This window comes from Bos javanicus, chromosome 4 (genome assembly GCF_032452875.1).
Source record: "Bos javanicus breed banteng chromosome 4, ARS-OSU_banteng_1.0, whole genome shotgun sequence".
Classification (NCBI taxonomy): Eukaryota; Metazoa; Chordata; class Mammalia; order Artiodactyla; family Bovidae; genus Bos; species Bos javanicus.
In genome coordinates this window covers 36,144,970-36,168,833 of record NC_083871.1, presented here as the reverse complement: position 1 = coordinate 36,168,833, position 23,864 = coordinate 36,144,970, and the positions used below count along the sequence as shown (strand labels likewise).

Here is a 23,864-nt window from a genome sequence, read left to right as displayed (position 1 = left end):
AATGAAACAGATTCACCCACACAGAAAAAAGACTAAGGGTTGCCAAGGGGGAAGGGGATAAGGAAGTGATGGATTGAGGTTGTGGGAATAGTGGATACAACTATTATATATTAGAATGGATTAAAAAAAAAAAAAAAAGGTCCTACTCTATAGAAGATGACCGCTTCTCAGCAGGAAAGCTATGACAAACCTAGACAGTGTGTTGAAAAGCAGAGATGTTACACTGCTGACAAATGTCTGTATAGTCAAGGCTATGGTCTTCCCCGTGGTCACATATGGTTGTGAGAGCTGGACCATAAAGAAGGCAGAGCACCAGAGAGAGTTGATGTCTTCCAACTGTGGTGCTGGAGAAGATTCCTGAGTCTCTTGGACTGCAAGGAGATGAAACCAATCAATCTTAAGGGAAATCAACCCTGAATTGGAGGGACTGATGCTGAAGTTCCAGTATTTTGGTCACTTGATGTGAACAGCCGACTCACTGGAAAAGTCCCTGATGCTGGGAAAGATTGAGGCCAGAAGGAGAAGAGGGCATGAGAGGATGAGATAGCTCGATGGCATCACCAATGCAATGGACATGAACTTGGGCAAACTCCAGGAGATGGTGAGGGACTGGGAGCCCTGGTGTGCCACAGTCTATGGGGTTGCAAAGATCCAGACATGACTGGGTGACTGAACAACAACAATTACTGTATTTCACAGGGAACTATACTCAATATCCTGTTAAACCATAATGGAAAAGATATGAAGAAGAATAAATATATACGGCTTCCCTGATGGCTCAGGTAGTCAAGAATCAGCCTGCCAATGCAGGAGACACAGGTTCGATCCCTGGCTTGGGAAGATTCCCTGGAGAAGGAAATGGCAACCCACTCCAGTGTTCTTGCCTGGAAAATCCCATTGACAGAGAAACTTGGCAGTCTACAGTCCATGGAGTCATAGAGAGTCTGACACAACTTAGCAACTGAACAACAAAATAACTAAATCACTTTGCTGTACACCAGAAACTAACACAACACTGTAAATCAACTATACTTCAATTAAAAAAAAAAGCCTCTGATAGTATTGAAATGGATGGTGTTAAGGAGTGAATAGACAGAGATGGAATGTTTAGGTAGTAGAATGAAAAGGAAAGTTAAGAACACTCAGAAGGAGAAGCCTATATGGTAAAAGAAAAACCCGAAGTTTTCCATGTGGTGCCATGAAGCATACCTGTGCTGGGAGACCATCTCTGTAAATGCAAGGACCTGATTTGTAGAGCTTGCTGATTTTTCTGGTATAAGAACTCCCACCATGGCTGATTCAAGGTACCAATGGTTTAAAACCAGCTCAAAAATGCCCTACATAATAAACAATCAGCTCTCATGGGGCCATAAAAACTGGCTCCAGCATATCACTGCACCACTGCATGGAAGCCAAGTGAAGAAAGTGTTTCAGGGACAAGGGAGCTAGAGAGTAATAGTGCGTGCTAAAAAGTGTGCATTGGATTTGGCAAGGGAGGAAATCACTTGGTGATCTTGATAAAAACTGGACTGAGTTAGAGTGGTGATGGTGCTTAGAAAAGGCAATGTACAATGGAGCATAACAAGAAGGGGATGTGATGAAGTGGAGACAGAGATTGTGAGTGCCTTAGGCAGCAACAGTCTTTTATAAGTCCTCATAACATGGCATATATTTTACTTGTTTTTATGTTTGTTGCTTGCTCCCTCCCCTAACACACACTTAAATTTAAAATCCCTGAATGTGCAGGTTGTTTTCTTTTTCGTTCATTTGTTGCCATTTAGTCGCTAAGTTGTTTTCAATTCTTTTGTGACCTGTGGACTGTAGCCCTGCCAGGCTCCTCTATCCATGGGGTTTTCCAGGCAAGAACACTGGAGTGGGTTGCCATTTCCTTCTCCCGGGAATCTTCCTGACCCAGGGATGGAATGTGCATCTCCTGCATTGGCAGGAGGATTCTTTACTCCTGAGCATATCCACCGTACCTAAAACAGTCCCTGCTAATCTCATATGCATGTGTGAAAACCTGTATGCACAGCACACAGTAATGATTGCTAAATAAAACACAGGCTGTTACAGTGAGTCACCTGCACGCTGGAACAAGAAAACAAACGTCCTATTCTGGACTAGAGCTTGTTTTTCAGAAGAATGATACTTTAAATTATAAACAATTGTTTTGTTTTTAAATTAAGAACACTCTGCCAGACCACCAGTTACAGACTATGAAATGTGGGTTGTTTATTCAGTGGTGGGTGGTTACTCACATTGTGATGACGGGAAGGCAGTTCCGCTCTTCCTCCAGTTGCATGTGTGTTTGTGTGTGTGCATGCACTTGTGTGCATATATTTTCTATCTGAAGGCAGAGCTTGAGAGTGGAAAGTAATTAAAGCTCTGGAATATACACGTTTACAGATTGTATTCTCTGTTACCAGAGTCACTCAACAGACTTTCTCTCAATTTTCTACTCCTCCCTTCTCACACTCAGACTTTCAAGATCCTCCCTTCTTTGACATTTTCTCTGAATAATACAGCCTCTGGTGATTGCTCATTTTTTTTTTCCCCCTAAACTCCCACATCACGATTTGTACCTTATGACGTCTCCCCAAAGAACTGTAAGTTATCTAAGGAGTCTCTTAGTCTCAAAGTATGACCGGGTCAATTATATGCACGTGGAACTCACTTAATAAATATTTACTGATTGAATGGTACATGAATTAATAAGTGAATACAAATAATGCACAGGCTACCTAAAGTTTCTTTCCAATTAAGTCCAGCCCTTTTATCAAACTTTTCTTGGAGGGTCTCTTCTGGGACGGTCTAAATGTCCGTATGTTCTGGACTATATTCTGCTTTATCTCTAATGGTAGTTTCAAACTTTACAAGGATGGACAAGGCAGTAAAAAAGGAGGGAAAAGGTATAGGAATTTTAAAAGCCATATGAAACAAATAACAATATAACAAAGAATTATATTCACTTAGGCATGTGAACAGGGGGCTGATTTATTTCTATTGCTTTTCCAGAGCACAAGAGTTACACAAAATGGGATCTTCCTACATAAAAGATGTTTTAAGTCATATAATAAAAAAGACACACAAAGATCAGGCTTACAGTTTTCAATGGGAGTAAAGAATAGTAGACCTATACTTACTGTCTTCTATGTCCCAGCACTGGGTGATTGGGTCCCCATACTTCACATCTTGGCGTCTAGCTCGCCTATGGAAAAGGGATTAAACTGTTTAGAACTTCAAGCATGATATCTGGAATATAAAAAGTCTACATCTAATACTAATAACAGTAGCAGAAGCAGAACTGTACTTGTTTCACTGCTTAACTTAAATGCAGGTCAGTATTCCAATCACTGCAACATTAATCCAAGTAATACTAGTTAGGTAGAGTCCTAACAGAATGGATCTTGTTTTAGCAATAAGATGATCTGCATTTTATTTAGCCACCACAATTTTTCTTTGATTTTGACAAATTATTCAGTATAACAGGTTGAATATAAATGTGCTCCAGTTTTTATTTACACTCAATGGGGGGGGGGGTAACTATTTGTATCTTCTTTTTTTCAGTGTAATAAGATATAAAAGAGCTTTAGTCAGTGGGTAAGAAAGTACACATAAGTATAAAATGCTTTATCATATGAAGATTCATTATTTATGTGATTAAACAACAAGATAGATATTATTTGAAACAGAAGTACAAGTTTGAAATGGCATGAATGGCTAGATGTTATTTCTATCTACTGACACAGTTCACAATGTTTCTCTCATAGTGGTGCTAATAATAGTAACAATAAAGTAATGGCCTTGTACATTATTGTCACATGTTTTCCTGAAGAGAAAATGATAACTATTGTATATAAAAAAATCTGCTACATCTAAATTAAATAAATCTTACACTCAGTGTGCAGTTTCATTTGCTTTGGCTATTTTATGTTGCCACATCAGAGATCACAGATGTCACAATGAACATTCTGTGATACTAGGGTGTTCCTTAAGGGAAACGTTGACTGGATGACAGTCTTGTGGAAGATTCATCTATCATACACATTTTTTGGCTCGCACAAACATTATGTTAGGTAAGGGAGAACATCACAGTGGCATGTCTGCAAGATCAGAGATGCAGTCCTGGGAAATACAAAAAGAAAAAAATATGATGGTATAAGGTACATAAGGTACATAAGGTCAAGAATGTTTTTAAATCTTGGATTCATAAGGAACAGGATCAATTCATCAAACTGAAGGCTCATTACCAACTAATGAGCATTCCTGTTTTTTAGGTTCTAGAAAAGAAAAGCATTGCCCAAAGATTACCTAGGATGAGTATATTCTTCGTCAAAAACTAACAAAAATGTTGTGACTTTTTACTTTAAACTTAGATTCAATTCAGAGATTTCAGAGAATATAAAAAAGTCTTGGCATTGTGTCTGTTTTTGTACTATACATTCAATCTGAGATACTAGAATTTACAATTTAACAGATCAGTTAACTTTCAAAAAATAGAAGTAAATATATAGTAGTAGGACTATTGTATGCTCACCTGCTATCTTGTTAAGACCTAAAGATTAAAAAAATATATATATATACAGTTTTCTGACATTTTACCTAGAACAAAATATACTTTGGGTGATACTTTAATAAATAAATAGTGTTACTGTAAACCACATTTTAAAATAATGATATTTTAATATATCAGCCACCATAACTCATATTAATGAGCACTCAGGTTGTTTCCAATAATTTTGCTATTGAAAACAGTGCTGAAATGAGCAAACATATAATTTGCGGTACCTTTTTGCCTGTGTGTGTGTAAATAAATTCCTAGCCAGGATACTGTTGGCCTACAATGACATTACTTTTAAGAGTACATAAAGCAATAAGTTACAAACAGTGGGACATAGTTTGATATTTAAAGCATATCTGGGTGGCAGAAATTGGCCAAGTTGGAGTAAAAGCAAAATTCCACATAACCACTGGGATGTACTGTGAGCTGTATATAATCTACAGTATTACAAAAACATACATTAAGTACAAGCTGGAATCAAGATTACCGGAAGAAATATCAATAACCTCAGATATGCAGATGACACCACCCTTATGGCAGAAAGTGAAGAGGAACTAAAAAGCCTCTTGATGAAAGTGAAAAAGGAGAGTTAAAAAGTTGGCTTAAAGCTCAACATTCAGAAGACAAAGATCATGGCATCTGGTCCCATCATTTCATGGCAAAGAGATGGGGAAACAGTGGAAACAGTGTCAGACTATTTTTTGGGGCTCCAAAATCACTGCAGATGGTGACTGCAGCCATGAAATTAAAAGACGCTTACTCCTTGGAAGGAAAGTTATGACCAACCTAGAGAGCATATTGAAAAGCAGAGACATTACTTTGCCAACAAAGGTCCGTCTAGTCAGGGCTGTGGTTTTTCCAGTGGTCATGTACAGATGTGAGAGTTGGACTGTGAAGAAAGCTGAGCACCGAAGAATTGATGCTTTTGAAATGTGGTGTTGGAGAAGACTCTTGAGAGTCCCTTGGACTGCAAGGAGATCCAACCAGTCCATTCTAAAGAAGATCAGCCCTGGGTGTTCTTTGGAAGGACTGATGCTAAAGCTGAAACTCCGGTACTTTGGCCACCTCATGCAAAGAGTTGACTCATTGGAAAAGACTCTGATGCTGGGAGGGATTGGGGGCAGGAGGAGAAGGGAACGACAGAGGATGAGATGGCTGGATGGCATCACCGATTTGATGGACATGAGTTTGAGTAAACTCAGGGAGTTGGTGATGGACAGGGAGGCCTGGTGTGCTGCAATTCATGGGGTCTCAAAGAGTCGGACACGACTGAGTGACTGAACTGAACTGACTATGAGTATATACGTATTTATAAATATGGGAAGAAAGGAAGAATGTACAAAGGCTAGAATAGTAAAGAAAGCAAACTTTTTGTGCTTTCTGACAAAGATGAAGGCAAAGGATATAAACAATTATCAGAATTTTTTAAAGCTCTGAAATCAAGAGTTATCAGTTAAATCCATTAAACCTGTAACGGGCTTCATTGATCAAGCTTGCTTTAATTGTTGCTACAAAAAGGTGCATATCTCCAAGCCTCGGGTAACCTGAACAAATAAACTTTTTGTCCAAGCTGTTGGAGTTGGGTGTGTCCTGTTTGAGCTCTAGCCAGTTAGGGCATTGGCTTTCCCTCTGGGCATGTGAGAGTGTCCAGTGACCTTTTGACATCAGAGGCCAAAACTCCACCCTCCGAGCCTGCATCCCAGGAAGAAGCCTGTAGCTTAGTTCCATCTGCACAGGCCATTGCTTATCTCACCTTTTCTATCTCCAGTTACCTTTCCTAGGCTCCCCAGGTCTCAGGTTTATCTCATACACATCCTGAGTCTCTCACCTTTGGGGAGGTGGATTTGAGACTTGTTTCCTGTCTCCTCGCTTGACTGCCTCATGAATAAACCCCGTTCTCTGCTGCAAACATTGGCATCTCCACAACTGGCTTGCTGTGTGTCAGACAAACAAACCTGCTGTGGTAAAACCTCCACATTTCTAGATTTCAGAACATTCTATTTTATCCTCCTTAAATTTAGCTTTATGAAAAACTATAAAACACTTACATTATAATATCCCTACCATAGACCATGTTTCCTGTATGTTTTGTCTTTAAACTAACTACAAGAGAAATTGGCCAACTTTTACTCACAACTTCATGTGAGCTGTTCGTCATGTAAAGTGGAAGGCTTCCTCTTAACGTGAGGTGATGCTCACCTTTTTGAAGTGGGCACATATTGAGAGCATGCATGTCCATCCCAGGCACAGTAGGGGTCTCGGGCAAGACAACAGTCTGCGCACGCTTTCCCATAAGTGTTGCATCTGTGCAAGGAAAGCTGAACCAATCCGTCTCGGGAACCAACATACAATTGTTGCTGCAAATCAGGCAAAACAAATGCATTAGAAGCATCTTTCAGCCTACTCTTAAGAACTTCCCTTTCTTGAATATCATATCACAGATCTAAATCTGTCTCCTCGGGTTCCACAGGAAGAGTAAGATAAGTCAGTCTTCAGTCTGGCTGGATGGTGGTTTGAAGGTGTTGATCCTGAATTGGACAGCATTCTATAGAGCTAGAGTAACCTTGGCAGTAATTTCAGAAGGTAAAAAACCAGCTGCTAGACTGAGGAATTAAGATGTCAAATTCTTTCTCAATAGTTGAAAATACACTTTGGTAGATTATATCAAGCACAGATGCTATAGGCAACACTGTCGGTCTTCTCCTGCCATAAGAAATGACCAAAAGGAGGTTTCTAGAACTTTTTCTGTGGTTTTAACTAACCATTTCATTTGCTAATGAAGTATGGATCCCTGAAGGAAAATGAGTTATAAATGAGACAGAAAGTGTTTGGTATCACTGTGAAGAAAGTATTAAGGAGGCTTATGGGATGCTGTATCACACGTAAAAGCCTGCAGGATACTGACAACTCAGCAAATGAAATTACATTTTGAAAATAAGTCCTAAAAATAAGGCACCACATCCTCACATCCTTACATGAATCTATTTGAGGACATGTGGTGGTGGCAGAGGGGAGGGATCATCCAAGTGAACAAGCCATTGTCTGTGTCTTCAAATGACATGTGGTCAAGTCTAGCAGACATACCAAACTTTAAATGGAGGGGAAAAAAATCTAGAAATAGATACTGGCACAAATAACAGATGTGTACTCTACCTATAGCAATCTGTCTTATATCCCTACCAGCCACTAATCTGCCAGTTAAGCCTTCCAAGAGGCTAAATGCATATATTGTTTAGTATTTATTTTACTATATAATTCTCTATAATGTCCTTGAAACTCTTCCTTTTCTCCTGTTCTCCCTCTTTATTTCTGTCTAAGATTTCTGTTTTGTTTGATGACTCCTTTCTCTGCAGTGAATGTTGGGTTTCCTTCTTTTCAGTTCTCTTCTTCCTGTACAAAGACTCAGTGGTATCTTGAAAACAACATAAATATGCACATACTGATTCCCCAAATCTACGCTTCCTACCGTATCTTTCTTTTTCTTTTAGCTGTGTGGTATGTGGAATTCTTAGTTCCCCAACCAGGGATGGAACCTGTGCCCCTTGAAGTGGAAGCATGGAGTCTTAGCCACTGGACCACCAGGGAAGTCACTTCCTACCCTACCTGACCAAGAGACAGCATCCCAGTCACCCAAGGCACAAATCTGGGAGTTGTCTCTGAATCTTCCTTCACTCTCATTCCATCTGCCACCTTATCTCTCCATTCTCTCATACAGAACTCTCTAATCTACTTCCTCCTCCCTCTCCACTGCCTTTGTCTCAAGTCCTTATCATCTCTTTCCAGGATCACTTGTAAGTGTCCTACTATTACACCAGGACTCAATCCATCTTCCACACTGCCACACCAGACTGCTCTCTCTAAGAGGAAAATCTTACCATGACACCCTCCTGCTTAAAATCTTTCAGGGTTTTCACTGTCTTGGATAAACATGTCAAACTTCTCAGGAGGGCATCCATGCAAAGATGTGTCTACTCTTCTGCTGTTTTACTTCCCCAGGTTCCTTTCTAGTCTCCTTGCTCCATAAGCATAGGTATGCTCTTTGCTCCAACTGTACACAAACTTAGCAGGATAAGTTACAATCTTTCACTCTTTACACCTTTTCAAGTGTTCCCCACTCCTACTTGGCTTCTCCATCCCATCCTTCTTTCTGTCTGATTAACTGCAAGAGCTTTCATAGCTCAAGTTGCCTTTCTCTTAGCTTCCTCCCCCTGCTCCCCTGACCCTCTTTTCCATCAGTTCCTCTCTTTTCCGTCTCCTAGTACATGGTTCCATTTTTGCACTACTGTGTTTGCATGGGCCTTTGCCTTTCAGTTCCACAAGAGTTTCTAGAGATGAAGACTTATGCCATTCATCCATTTCTGTACCCTCCAAGGACAGTAGCAGGCCTTCAGGAACTAAATGTTGAATGAATGAACAAATTAACAGAAAAGACTGAAGAAGAAATCTACTTGGATATTTTCCTAATAATCCTTGTATCATACTAAGTGTACTTACTCTACGGATTAAGACAATTTTAGCAACAACTTAATGTTGAACATATTACCTATCATGTGTTTTACTTATATATCTAGAGTATGTATAGAAATGGTAATGCAAGTCTGAACCTCTTGAATCAACTGGGGTTTGGGGTATCATATCCAAGAACTGAGACATCATATTAAATATTATTATTGTTATTATTAGCTACCATCTATTTTACAGTTAGAAAGTTCCAGCTCTCTGTCTAGAATTTTGCATACACCATCCAATTTATTAGGAGGTAGATATTATTCTTCTAACTTTACTGTTGAGGAAATTGACTCCTGGAGTAAGATATTAAGTAGAAGGTTGGAGGTTAACTATTGGGCTGTTTTCCACTGCAGTCTAACTCCTACACTCCCTGATTAAAAACCATTTTTAATGTTTAGTGCTAGTATTCTATTGTTACATGAATTACTTTACAGCCTTGACAGAATGGCATTCTCATGAGACTAGGGAAGTGAGCTCAATTTTCAAGAGCCAAAGAAAGGGAGAATGTATTATTCAATTAATGAAATTGGGTTCCATGTCTCCTAAGGCAAGGCTGAAACAATGCCCAATAATCAGTTACAAAAGAAACAATCTAAAGCTTTTTATAGATTTATAATTTAACTTCCTGCCTCAGTGGATTTTCCCTAAAACAAACTTTGATTCAAACAGTCTTCCTTTTGTGGCTAATTTTTACACAAATATTAGAAAGTACCTGCTTCAGAGACAACTCCATGTTCAAGATGATTGATGAATGCTGAAAATAGAAATTAACTGTTAGTAATCATGAACAGTCTTTTATAGTAGCCAATATTTTATCTTGTACCAAAGATAATTGGAGTAAACTTCAAGGCTCTTTTATGTAGAGGAGAAAAAGATCTTAATGTTTGCTATTTCCTTTCCATGTGCAGTGATTTAACCTTAATAAAAATTATCAAAATAGTTTCTTATTAAAGAAAAATTACCTAAATATATGTGAAGGCATTCTGCATTGCAAATTGTTCCCAGTTACCCATAAGGTTTCTCCCTCTTCTGACTTTGCTTATCTTAACTGCTTCCACATAATTCAAACTAGTGTTGACAAGAACATCTCCATAATTATTTATTGCCTCTTTTTGCTCTCACTTAGATCAGTAGTTCAAAACTTGTTCAAGTAGCAGAATTCTAAAGAGTTATAGTGCTCCTTGTGAATGAGCATATGCTTTATAGAACCCTACACAACATGATGTGTATAATTTCATGGGGAGAAAGTTTTATTTGTAGGAAATACATTTCTATGCAAGCAACATAAAATTTAAAATATGAACAGAAAAGTTCTCAAACTAAGAATGATGGGATGTTTAAAATTGTTTTCATCTATCATCAATCTTTCCCTATATATTAATTTCTCAAAATAGATATAAAAAATTTAAGGAAGTATATGAAAGAAAGGAAAAGAAAAATGTTAAATGAGGAAGTTCTATCAAATAATTTTTTAAAATGAATTAAGCAGACAGGTTCATTGTTTAATCTGAAGAGTGGAATCCTTCCAAACAATTCCTCTTGACCACTAACAACCACTGAACAGACTCAGTCTAACATGCCTACATGTGTTGTGGGGGCTTTATTTGGCCTCTGGGTTCACACTTATATTTGACATTGACTTCTCCCTTGGGAACTACCCAAGGCTTTGTTTTCAGTAGATGGCAGACAGCAGGTCTTGTTCTTGTTAACTCCTGGACCACTAGTATCATCACGGTGTAAACAGGAACCAGTGGAACCCGGCATGTTAATTAACTTGAGCCCCTCTCAGTGGAGGGTCTATTCTCTTTTATGACAATAGATGTTCACATGGAAACAGTATAGTTTAATAAGTTGTCTCAACAAAAATGTTACAAAAGACGCAACATATTTTTCAAAAGCTCTTCTAAGAAATGCAACTTTATTTCTAATTTCATTTTTAGAAAATAACTTTGAACTGAATCTCACTGAACATCTACAAAGAATGCCACAATTCAGATTTACTGTTAAAAGTCTAAGGATATTCCCCAAATCTGGAGAACTATTATTTTAGATCTACTAATGTTTTGGGCAATTGAGAGGAACTTAGCATACATAAAGATTTACTATCATGCAATTAAAAAAAAAAAATCCTTATACAAATGCAGGGAAACATGATTTATACACTTTTCAGTTTTCTCAAATTCAACTGAGGAAAAACTGAAAAGTAAAATTTATAAAGCAGAAAAGCATCTGGATAGTAAAAGAGATCCCAGGCTTTCATCTACTGTACTGATTTGTCTGAGCATAAGCTTGGAAAACTCAGTCATGAGGGGTAGTCCCAGGAGTCCCAATCTCAGTTATATTCTACAGGGGAAAGTGAGTCCTACTTTGGTTGCTTTTTAAACTTTTTTCCTTCACTTAAGGAAACAAAAAATAAAGGAGTTAACTGCAAAGACTTCTCCAGAAAAAGTGATGATATATTGAGACAAACACGTCCCATATAAGAACTGCTTAGGTTCACTGTCTCTTCTCCCGGAACTCTGGCCTAAGTCTTACCTTGAATATCTGTAACTCCTCCAGTACTACCTCTTCTATATTCCACTTCTCCTTTGAAATGCTGACAACTTTTAGGACTGTTCCAATGTCTGAAAAAATACATTACCCATGATTCTTATGTTTCTACTTCAATATTTAAACATTTATTAGCAACCTTCACATTGCTCCCCTCATTTTTTTTTCTTAATGCCTTTCAAGAAATCAGGTTAAATAAAGCATGCAAGAAATGAAGCTTAATTTATTAATATATGATTCTCCTCTTCTGAAATATAGCTTTCAGCTCATAGAACATATGTTTATAAATAAAATATTAAAAGACACATACTTGGAGTGTATTCCTAGCATAGGAATATCTATGTCTCCTTTAAAACTTAGTTGAAATGACAACAAAAGAGAAACATCATTGAGGTATCTATATGAGAAAAGTGGCCACTACTAATCAAATGTATTTAACTGACAGAAACATTAATGGGCTAGAAAGTAAAGTTTTTATCGAAAATTATTTTAGAATTTTAAATTATCACAAGATTAATAATACATTGCAGTTCCACAAGGTGGCATGTAATTACAGAAAGATGATCAAAAGAACATTTTAGAAAAAGAAAAAAAATTTCCATTTGGAGATTAATGTCTAGACTGACCTGTATAAAAATAAATTAAAAATAGTTGCTTATAAACTTCTGAGCACTGTGGTCAGAGTATGTAAACATGTATGGTAATAATCCTGTTTGTACAAAGCAGCGTGAATTGTTTTTAAATGATTCTAGAATCTTTGAAAAATATTAAATATACATTTTCCAAATACCATATTTGGAAATAAGTCTACCTCAGTATCCTTATAATTTTCTCAATAAAAGTTAGGTAGTACCACCTAGTGGCTAAATGGCTTTTCTGACCCAGAAATGTTGAAGAGCTAGGAATGAGCTTCGGGTGGGCCATGCAATTAAGAGGCAAACTCATTAGAATTAATGACAAACTAATTATTTCATGTTTTGATGCTTCAGTAGTAATCTCTGTAGTCTGGAAAACGCCACTTTTTTTCCCTGGGCCTTGGTACCACCATCTGCAGCATAATCAGGTTTGACAATAGGAGTTCTTGAATGCTTCCTAACTTTTGTAAAACCAATACACTTTTAGAAATAAAATTATCCTAAAATTGTTTTAGGATAGTCCTAAAAACCTTTTTTAGTAAAAGTGTCAATTTCTTCAAAACTCATCAAAATTCAATTTTTTTTTAAGCAATGCTTGATTCATCAAATTATACATTATCCAGATGCAGTGCTTTTGTTTTAAAAATACATGCTATTTTTATTGCCATTAGAATTCACAGTACATTATTAGATACTACTTTTTTGAAATGCACCAAATAATATTTCTTTTCCTAGAAAAAGTAATCATTTTAATAAGCTGGCAGTCAAAAAGTAAATAAAATGGGTTCTAATAATGAATAATTAATCCAGAAAATTCAAGGGCAGGAAAAATAATTACCAAGAAGTTCTTACTTTAAGTTATTTACAAATTAATGATTAACTTTTTTGAAAAGCCATCTTATGTCAGCTAAGTCAGGGATTCTCAAAACTGGGTGAAGGAATCCTTTGGGATAGAATTGTCAAATATCTCTGTAGAAAGAAAGAAATGTGAAGTTTGAAGATAGAGAAACTTTTCTTTGCCTACTTGTTTCAGTCCATAGTCATTCAGCAAATATGTATTGAGCACCTCATCTATAGCAGGCGCACTGCAGTTGTATTACAGAAATATGTTTTGAAATCTCACACAACTCTAATGGAGGCTGGAAGATAGGTATGATGGTCAATTAAAAGCACTTGTTATGCAAGTTAAAAAAAAAACATCGGCGAGGTATGAACTCATAATTACTCATTTTGATTTTGATCAGTAGACTTTTCTGAATTTTTTGTTTGTCTAATGAAAAATTCATGTGAAAGAAAGCGTAACCTGGCCCTAGCATACCTGTTCCAAGAAACATCACATCATACTGGCCATCTTCTGCGACGACGTGATCTACCACGATCTGTGTCAGTCTGTAATCCACATTGATTCGCTTGAACATTGGTCGTCCCAGAACTGGATATACTGATTTATACATCACAGGGTGCCGCTTTATGAAACTGATGACATCATCTGGAAAATCTCGGGTGGATTTGATCAGTGGGTCATAGGTTTTGCTTGGACACTGAAAAGAAATGAGGCGGGGAGTAAAGACATTATTCATGCACCTGAGAAAATTTCATTTACTTTCAAAGTTTTTAAAGTTTATTACTGGTAATATTAAAGGAATGGTCAATAGGATCAACGTGAACTCACATCAAGATATAAATACATACAGTTCGCCGTGAGTGTATTTAAATCAAGTTTTTGCTTTCAAAGATATTCTAAAATATTACAAAGAAATATTATTCAGCCACACAAAAAATGAAATCTTACCTTTTGCAACAACATAGATGGACCTTGAGGGTATTATGCTAAGTGAAATAAGTCAAAGAAAGAAAGATAAATACTGTATGATCTCACTTATATATGGGTAATCTAAACAATGGGACAAACAGAAGAGCTCGTGGATACAGAGAACAGATTGGTGGCTGCCGGAAGTTGGGGGTGAGGGATGGGCAAAATGGGTGAAAGGAGTCAAAAGGTATAAACCTCTAGCTATAAAATAAGTCCTGGTGATGTATGGTGGCTATTAGTTACAGACACTGTATTACGTATTTGAAAGTTGCTAAGAAAATAAATTTTAAAAATTCTGATCAAGAGAAAAAAAAATAACTATGGATGGCAACTGATGCTATCTACACCTATTGCGATCATCTTTCAGTTCATTTCAGTCACTCAGTGGTGTCTGACTCTTTGTGACCCCATGAACTGCAGCACACCAGGCCTCCCTGGCCATAACCAACTGCCGGAGTCTACCCAAACCCATGTCCATTGAGTCAGCGATGCCATCCAACCATCTCACCCTCTGTCGTCCCCTTCTCCTACCGCCCTCAATCTTTCCCAGCATCAGGGTCTTTTCAAATGAGCCAGCTCTTTGCCTCAGGTGGCCAAAGTATTGGAGTTTCAGCTTAAACATCAGTCCTTCCAATGAACACCCAGGACTGATCTATTTTAGGATGGACTGGTTGGATCTCCTTGCAGTCCAAGGTACTCTCAAGAGTCTTCTCCAACACCACAGTTCAAAAGCATCGATTATTCTGTGCTCAGCTTTCTTTGTAGTCCAACTCTCACATCCATACATGACTACTGAAAGAACCATAGCCTTGACTAGACAGACCTCTGTTGACAAAGTAATGTCTCTGCTTTTTAATATGCAGTCTAGGTTGGTCATAACTTTCCTTCCAAGGAGTAAGCGTCTTTTAATTTCATGGCTGCAATCACCATCTGCAGTCATTTTGGAGCCCTCCCAAAATAATCAAACACTGTTTCCCATCTATTAGCCATGAGGTGATGGGCCCGGATGCCATGATCTTAGTTTTCTGAATGTTGAGGTTTAAGCCAACTTTTTCACTCTCCTCTTTCACTTTCATCCAGAGGCTCTTTAGTTCTTCTTCACTTTCTGCCATAAGGGTGGTGTTATCTGCATATCTGAGGTTATTAACATTTCTCCTGGCAATCTTGATTCTAGCTTATGCTTCTTCCAGCCCAGCGTTTCTCATGATGTACTCTGCATTTAAGTTAAATAAGCAGGGTGACAATATACAGCCTTGACGTACTCCTTTTCCTATTTGGAACCAGTCTGTTGTTCCATGTCCAGTTTTAACTGTTGCTTCCTGACCTGCATACAGGTTTCTCAAGAGGCAGGTCAGGTGGTCTGAATTTTCCACAGTTTATTGTGATCCACACAGTCAAAAGCTTTGGCATAGTCAATAAATCAGAAATAGATGTTTTTCTTGAACTCTCTTCCTTTTCCCATGATCCAGCAGATGTTGGTAATTTGATCTCTGGTTCCTCTGCCTTTTCTAAAACCAGCTTGAACATCTGGAAGTTCACAGTTCATGTATTGCTGAAGCCTGGCTTGGAGAATTTTGAGCATTACTTTACTAGTGTGTGAGATGAGTGCAATTGTGCAGTAGTTTGAGCATTCTTTGGCATTGCCTTTCTTTGGGATTGGAATGAAAACTGACCTTTTCCAGTCCTGTGGCCACTGTTGAGTTTTCTCAACTTGCTGACATTTTGAGTGCAGCACATTCACAGCATCATCTTTCAGGATTTGAAATAGCATAACTGTAATTCCATCACCTCCATTAGCTCCACTAGTTCGTCGAGATGCTTCCCAAGGCCCACTTGACTTCACATTCGAGGGTATCTGGCTCTAGGTGAGTGTGAGTGATCACACCATAGTGATTATCTGGGTCGTGAAGATCTTTTTTGTACAGTTCTGTGTATTCTTGTCACCTCTTCTTATTATCTTCTGCTTCTGTTAGGTCCATACCATTTCTTTCAGTGTATACAAATATCAAATTATGTTATACACATGAAACTAATATACTATATGTCAATTATACCTCAATGAAACATTAATAGTGCACACATTTTAAATCTTTTATCCATGTCCATTTGGGCTCCAGTTTTTGAAATAGTCTTTTTTAGTTGTGTTAGCGTAGGTGAAAATTGGTAATTCCCATCCATATCTTTTCTTCCAAGAAGTATAACTTCAGAAAACTGACTATAAAACCCCCGTGATAGATATTTCTATTGCCTTTTACACTGTTCTCTTCTTGAATTCAGATCTCAAAAGACAACTGTCTTAACTTGTTGGCAGATGGAATGGCTAATAGTCATCAAAGAGATCCTTACAGAACAAAGTATCCTGCTTATTAAAGTTCAAAAGAAATGTCTAAATTGTATCCATTTATCTGTATTTTCTAAAGTTTCCAAAATGAGCTCTATTTTTTACAAAGGTACATGAAATTTGAGTTGAAAGAAAGTTATTTACAAACACCATTATTTTCAACTTCCTTTAATTAATGTTTAATTTCAGTTTTAAATTAAAACCATGATTGTTAAAAAATAAAATGGAACTAATCAACATGTCATAAAATTACTTGTAAAACAGCTTTAATAGTTTGACATTATAATCATTTAGCTTTTCATAACTGGTGTGAAAATTTACTGTGAACAATTCAGCAGTTCAACAGCTCTTCCCCTAAACGATCTGTGGAGAAACCCTCAGGGAATTTTCACTTGTCTACCATCTCTTCAAGTGTACCTTTTGGCATCCACTAATCCAATAGTTAGTATACACTGCCCCCTGGTGGTAAAAGTAAAAATTTTACACTGCTACAAATTAAATGAATTCGATGTGCCTCTATCCAAAATTATGAAAAGGGAATTGCTTCATATTTGACTTTTTTCATCAAATATCTCCCCTCCCACAAACTAAATATACTTTATTTTATTATAGTTTAGGAATTTATCTCAGAATAATGCCGTTGTTACACTTGAATTCTTAATTGGCTAATACATTTCTTTTGGGAATGAAAAAATTTAGCTATATGAGGAAAGCATCGAAAAGAAAATGAGCAGTATTAGGAAAGTTTATAAGAGAGTCTTGCTTTCTCCATATTTTAGCTCTTCAACAAGTTGGAATCATAATCTGCACTGAACTGAGTTGTTTATATCCAGTACTTCCCTGGTGGCTCAGAGGTTAAAGCGTCTGCCTCCATTGCGGAAGACCAGAGTTCGATCCCTCGGTTGGGAAGATCCCCTGGAGAAGGAAATGGTAACCCACTCCAGTATTCTTGCCTGGAGAATCCCATGGATAGAGGAGCCTGGTAGGCTGCAGTCCATGGGGTCGCAAAGAGTCGGACACGACTGAGCGACTTCACTATCACTACACTAATTAAAATCTTGTCAAGGCTGAATTTGTACTTCTCAGTGAAAGCATTCACCAGGGTCATTCTATGGAACTAAACATACTAGAGTTAGTCACAATAAATGACCCTGACCTTAAATTTACAGCAATAAAATTGTAATAGCTCACCAAATTATAAGAAATATCAAAGAAGTTGTAATTTTAAAAAAATCTGTTAGTGATTTTCCATAAATAACTTAAGAATATATTTATCTGTCATAAAAATCTTGCATGTGAAAAGAAACTGATCTTCTCTTGATCAGTTTTATTGTCTTGTCCCGGATCTGCACTAAAGAGGTTAGAAATGTCCTAGCATGTTAGCCATTTGGTACTTACTGAGCATATTCTTAGCTGGTTGGTGGTCTGAACCTATATCTGTATCTTTAGTCACTGTTTCTAGAACTTTGCTCTTAGCCAAGTGAAATCTGTCAACTAGATAATGGAAGAAATCCTGTATTAAGCAGATTAAGCTGTAACTCAAAGTGGATATGGAGCTCAAATGATACAAAGCTCTTGCCCAATTACAGGCTGCATGTTTCAGTCAAAGGCCATTCATAGTGGGCTTATAGCTTAAAACTCCTATGGTGCTATCTGGCGGGTCTATCATTAAAATCAAAGCAAATGCAAGATTTCTGCCTGCATTACATCTTTGAAACAGCTCTCTAACTTAAGAAAATCAGCTCTTTTGACTGTGTAGCTACAATCACAGAGTAGCCAATATTTCAAAAGATATGTTGTACCATTCAAGCCAGATTTTACATCAAATATTCAAATTATAAGAAATTTTAATGTGAGAAAGTATAGGCAAATGAAGCTATGACCATTTATCAAAAAACAAGTATAAATTTTCCTCCTTGCTCACCTTCTGACAAAAAGGTTTAACTATATTAAAATCTAAGAAAATATAAAAAGAAAGGAAATCTGGTTTCTATTGCCTATTATAAAATGATCTTTGAAAATGTATTTTTTTCATATGGCAGCTTTTCCTCATGGCATGCAGCCAGTGTTTGGATAAGATCTTTATCCTCTAGGTTGCTGTGTGTGATCTCTCTGGTCTGTGTCTCCACTCTGCTTTCACAAATGAAAGTGATTTGGTAGAGATACTCCCTGAGGTTTAAGACAGTACAGTTTGAACCAAATATTGTTATTTTAGTATGTTAAAAACCAGGGGAATTTCCCCCTTTGATATCATATACCTGCATCACACAGAGATCTAAAAATAACTTGAGATGCCAAGCATCTTATGCAGGTAAATAGAAACTAGGGAAGAATTCCATAAAGGAGAAAGATAATGTGTGGGGAAATGCTCCATCTAAATAACCATCTTCAATTATTTTCCTTCCACAAGATTTTCCATTTGCAACCATACATCCCAGGTATTCACAATCTAGCCAAGTTTTCTCTGTACGTATGTACTTTAAGTTCTACCTGTTGACTCAGTCCATCCGAATATACTGTAGAGGGCAATTTATTTCTGCCCCCAGCTTTCTAACGTTTGCCTGACCTCCATCACTTTAGCTCCTGTGATTGTAAGAAATAAATCAAGGAACTTATCTGTGTCTCCACCTACTGTTTAGAAAAACTCTAAGTTTAAAATTTGAAGGGTAAAAAATACACAGAGAGCTAGTCTCAAAACTCTCAAATGTCTGTATCTTGCTGGAAACAATACCAGCACAAGCACAGAGGAGAAAAGGACCTGGTAGGCAGCTCTGAGATGAAAGGGTAAACCCAGCATCAGTGAACCCTGGTTCCACGCCTATCTATCTTCTCTGGCAGGCTGCCACCTGGACTAGGTGTGATCATGTTATGCTTGGCACATCTGCATGTTTGTAGAGGGCCTTCAATCGTGCAGTGGGAAGCAATGGATAAGAGGAGAAAAATGGGTTTTAGCCAATGAGAGAACTTGGCCCCCTGGTAGGCCCCAGACAGCTGTTACAAGTTTTCTCCCCCTGCTGCTTAGAGCTTTCCTCTGCAGGTTGCAATTTCCTTTTAAACAAACCAGAGGGATGACCCCGTGCAAGGGAAGACATGGCATGGGGAACAACTGAACCCGGCTTTCATTTTTTGCAAAATGGGAAAAATAAGCTAAATGTGTAAAGCAGTCTGATTTTTATTTATAAAGTAAAACATGCAAATTTAATAGGTGCCATCCTAGCCCCTTTATTCCTCTGAGAGTTAGTTTATAACATATTTGAGCAAGAAAGATGCTATATTCAATTTAAGAGTTAGAAGAGCCAGAGGTAAAGACAGGTAAATCTCTTGTTTTTGAAGGTTGTCTTTTAGAGAGATTTCTATACCAGAAAAATGAAAACTTGATTGAACACAGTCAATAGTTTGGGATTTGGAGAATCTTATTTTAAAAGCTAATGCTGTCCCTTTGGAAAAGAAGGCTGAAAGCCAGTTGAAAAGATTGACTTGTTAGAATCTGACCCTGTCAGAGAAACATGTCCTATATACAGTTAAAGGAAAAAGAGAGAGATGTTTTGTCATATGTTCGCCTCAGTGTATCAGATTAAGGAACCAGGAGTCAGGAGGCCCAGGTTCTAGTCCTCCTTCTGCTTTTCCCTTCCAGAATCAAAAACCTAGAAGGATTAGAATTAAAGATATTCTTGGTAATTTAGAAGTGGTAATAAAGTAACAGTTTGTTATCCAGTAAGTGGAAAACCATACTGTGAACAAATATTGGGGAAAAAAATGAAACTGTGAATTTAACATGATAGAGAGGCATCTATGAGGTAGTGACACACAAAATTAATTTCCCCAAAGATTTCCAAATACTTAGGAAAACTTAAAGGAAATGGAAACCAAGTTTTAGACATTTATCAGATGCATAAATGAAAAGATAGGGCAACACTGTGAGGGGATTCTTCCATTACTTTCTTCATCTCATTTGGTAAGATTCAAAGTCTATGGTTTTCCTGGTAGTTCAAGTAGTAAAAAATCGGCCTGCAATGGAGGAGAGTCGGGAAACACAGAAGATTCAAGTTCAATCCCTGGATGGGGAAGATCCCCCGGAGAAGGAAATGGCAACCCACTGCTGTATTCTTGCCTGGGAAATCCAATGGATAGAGGAGCCTGGCAGGCTACAGTCCAAAGGGTCACAAAGAGTCAGACATGGACATGATTGAGCAGCTAAGCACACATGCACTCAATGTCTAATACAGAAAGGAAGTTTAGGATACTTTTTTGAAGTATTTTTCTTTTTGTATCCTTATCTTTGAATCAATCTTAAAACCTTTTTTTCTCTGCAGATAATCAGAAAATCCTTACTTAATGGGGCCAGTCTAAGTTATACTCAGATCTAATTTAGGAGATTCATGAAGACATCTAATTTAGGAAATTCGTGAAGAAATACAATTCTAAGAATCATCAGCTCTATAAAAACAATGTTTTGCAGAAATATGTCATTGCTCAGGCCAAATATTTTAGGTAGATCAGGAAGAGAAAATAGGGTGAGTTTTGGAACTCATGAATTCCATGTTTTATTTCAAACCCCTGCTGTTGAGGACATGGACCAATGTAAAAGTTGGAATTTCTCAGCAAGGATTTTAATAATAAGTGAAGCACCAATGCATATATCCTGTCTGCTCTAAAAACTGAATTATTGTCATTATGTATTATCCTACGATATGATAACAATATCTCCTTGAAACAAGGAATTCAGATATTTTCAGAGTCAACATTTGCATCACCTCTTTCTAATATTTATACACAAAGAAAGAACAATGGGTTTTGCTGATGTGTAAGCTATTCATGGAAATTTTAATGTATTTCTCATTCAAATTCCAATATACCTATAATAAAAATAAGTTATAAAATTAAAAGGCAATATGGATAATTACATCTTATTGCTCCTTACCAAAAAATGAAGTCTTAGTTGGGAAATTCACATGTAAGTTTGATCTTTAAAATTAAAGCTGAAACATTTAACAATAAAAATGGTAACTATTTGGGAGAAAATGTAATTTTAAAATGAATTGTTATTTTTACAAAATTAGAGGTTTAGAAATTGTTTAAAAACTATGGGAGAATGGTTCAAAAGTAGTGAAACATACAGTCTTTACATGTTTTAAGTTCAAAAACTTTGTACATTTTGGTTATTGTGAATAATGCTGCAAATGAACATGGGAGTGCTAATCTCTCTTTAAGATTCCAATTTTAATTCTTTTGGATAAATATCCAAAGTGGGGTTGCTGGATCATGTGTTAGTTTTAGTTTTTAATTTTTTGACAACCCTTCAGATCTTATGTGAAAACAACCTAATATTCATTAACTGATGAACGGATTTTATAAAGTGGTACATATATAGGGTAGAATATTATTCAGTGTTAAAGAGAAGGAAACCCTACCACTTGTAAATAAACCTGGAGAACATTACACTAAGTGAAATAAGTCAGTCATAAAGGACAAAAACTGCTTAATTCCATATATATATACACACACACACACACATACATATACATATACATATATATCCTGGGATTTCTTTGGAAGGACTGATGCTGAAGCTGAAACTCCAATACTTTGGCCACCTCATGCGAAGAGTTGACTCACTGGAAAAGATCCTGATGCTGGGAGGGATTGGGGGCAGGAGGAGAAGGGGATGACAGAGGATGAGATGGCTGGATGGCATCACTGACTCGATGGATGTGAGTCTGAGTGAACTCCGGGAGTTGGTGATGGACAGGGAGGCCTGGCGTGCTGCGATTCATGGGGTCACAAAGAGTTGGACACGACTGAGTGAACTGAACTGAACTGATATATATATATATATAACATGTTCATGCGTGCTAACTCGCTTCAGTTGTGTCCGACTCTTTGCAACCCTATGGACTGTAGCCCACCAGGCTCCTCTGTCCATGGGATTCTCCGGGCAAGAATACTGGAGTGGTTGTCATGCTCTCCTGTAGGGGATCTTCCTGACCCAGGGATTGAACCCACATCTCCTGCAGCTCCTGCATTGCAGGCAGATTCTTTACCACTGAGCCACTGGGGAAGCCCCATATATATAACATAGTCAAAAGCATAGAAGCACAGAATAGAACAATGGTTTCCAGGGGTTTGGGGAAGTGAAGAATGGTAAGTCACAATTAGTGGGTATACAATTTCAGTTACACAGGGTAAAATCTAGAGAGGTGCGCTATGATATTACAGCCTGTAGATAACAATACAGTATTGTACACTTAGAAATCTGGTAAGAAGTTTCTGACTAAAGTAAATTGTTTTCAAAAATCCTTTCTTCTCACCTTTTTGATAAGAGACTGTTTTTAAAACTGAAGCTCACATCGAAATAAACACATATTAATAGTTAACATTTATGCATAGATCACTGGGGCTCCCCAGGTGGCACTAGTGCAGGAGACATTAGAGACGCAAGTTCCACCCCAGGGTCGGAAAGATCCCCTGGGGCAGGAAATCGCACTCCACTTCAGTATTCTTGCCTGGAAAATTCCACGGACAGAGAAGTTAGGCAGGTTACAGTCCATGGGACCGCAAAGAGTCGGACTCAGCTGAGCAACCGAGCACACACACACGCAAAAAAAACACATAAAAACTCATCAACACAGAATAAAACTACAGAGTAAAATTTTAATAATAAATGTCAGAAAGAAAATCTCCTACTATTACAAATCTTTCCCAGATTCTGCTATTTTTTGGCCTGATCTCACTCTGATTTCTATATCTGACCTATTATCACTCACTGTTTGGTGGATTCTTTCATACTGTATTTCACTTTGAACTTATTACCAAGACCAGCAGTTCAATAATGGTTGAAAAGGCCCATTTGAACAAAATATAATTTGTTCAGAGATTTTGTTTGGACACCAGAGGGCAGAAGAATCACTTGAAGTGAAGGAATTCCATTAGTGAATCTTGTGCATTCTGGAGTTGCCAGGCTCATTAACATTGTAGAGCAGTGATATCACCATAAGGCTAGGAGTTTAGGTTTGACTTTTTATCACAGGAAGTACAAAAGTCTGTTAAACTAAGAAAAATAAGTAGCTATGGCACACAGAAAGTTCCCATGTGTATTTACTGGAGTGATAATGTCAACACAAGGCACTGTTGAGAGAACAACTTAGAATTCTTAATAGCAACATGGTTGAGAAAATAGAAGTTGCAAAGGTAGTTTTAAAAATAATCTATTTAAAATTTTTAACTTAAGTGAAAAGTGGCTTTTAGTAAGCCACTTTCCTGACATTTCCTAGAAAGCAAATTATTCAGGCATGCTTTTGATTAAAGTAAGTCATATTCCCTGAATTACAATAAAAGAAATGACAAGTGCAATGAGGCTTCAACACTTCATTATTTTTGTAGAGAACAGATTGATCCCTGGAGAGACAATGTAAGGTTCTGTTTGGTTGTTTGATTTGATCACTTTGAAGGCAGAAT

General features: G+C 37.4%; 1 protein-coding gene across 2 annotated transcripts in view; it reads right to left on the bottom strand.

Moving 5' to 3' along the window:
- SEMA3D (semaphorin 3D) overlaps positions 1 to 23,864 on the bottom strand; it is a 228,315-nt gene that overhangs the window by 16,027 nt on the left and 188,424 nt on the right. For both annotated transcript variants that reach the window (XM_061413766.1, XM_061413767.1), the window contains 5 exons: positions 13,574 to 13,796; positions 11,606 to 11,694; positions 9,783 to 9,824; positions 6,761 to 6,918; positions 3,144 to 3,208 (listed from right to left, as the gene is read on the bottom strand). In XM_061413766.1, coding sequence (XP_061269750.1) covers positions 3,144 to 3,208; positions 6,761 to 6,918; positions 9,783 to 9,824; positions 11,606 to 11,694; positions 13,574 to 13,796 — 577 coding nt within the window. The remainder of the gene's footprint in view (positions 1 to 3,143; positions 3,209 to 6,760; positions 6,919 to 9,782; positions 9,825 to 11,605; positions 11,695 to 13,573; positions 13,797 to 23,864) is intronic.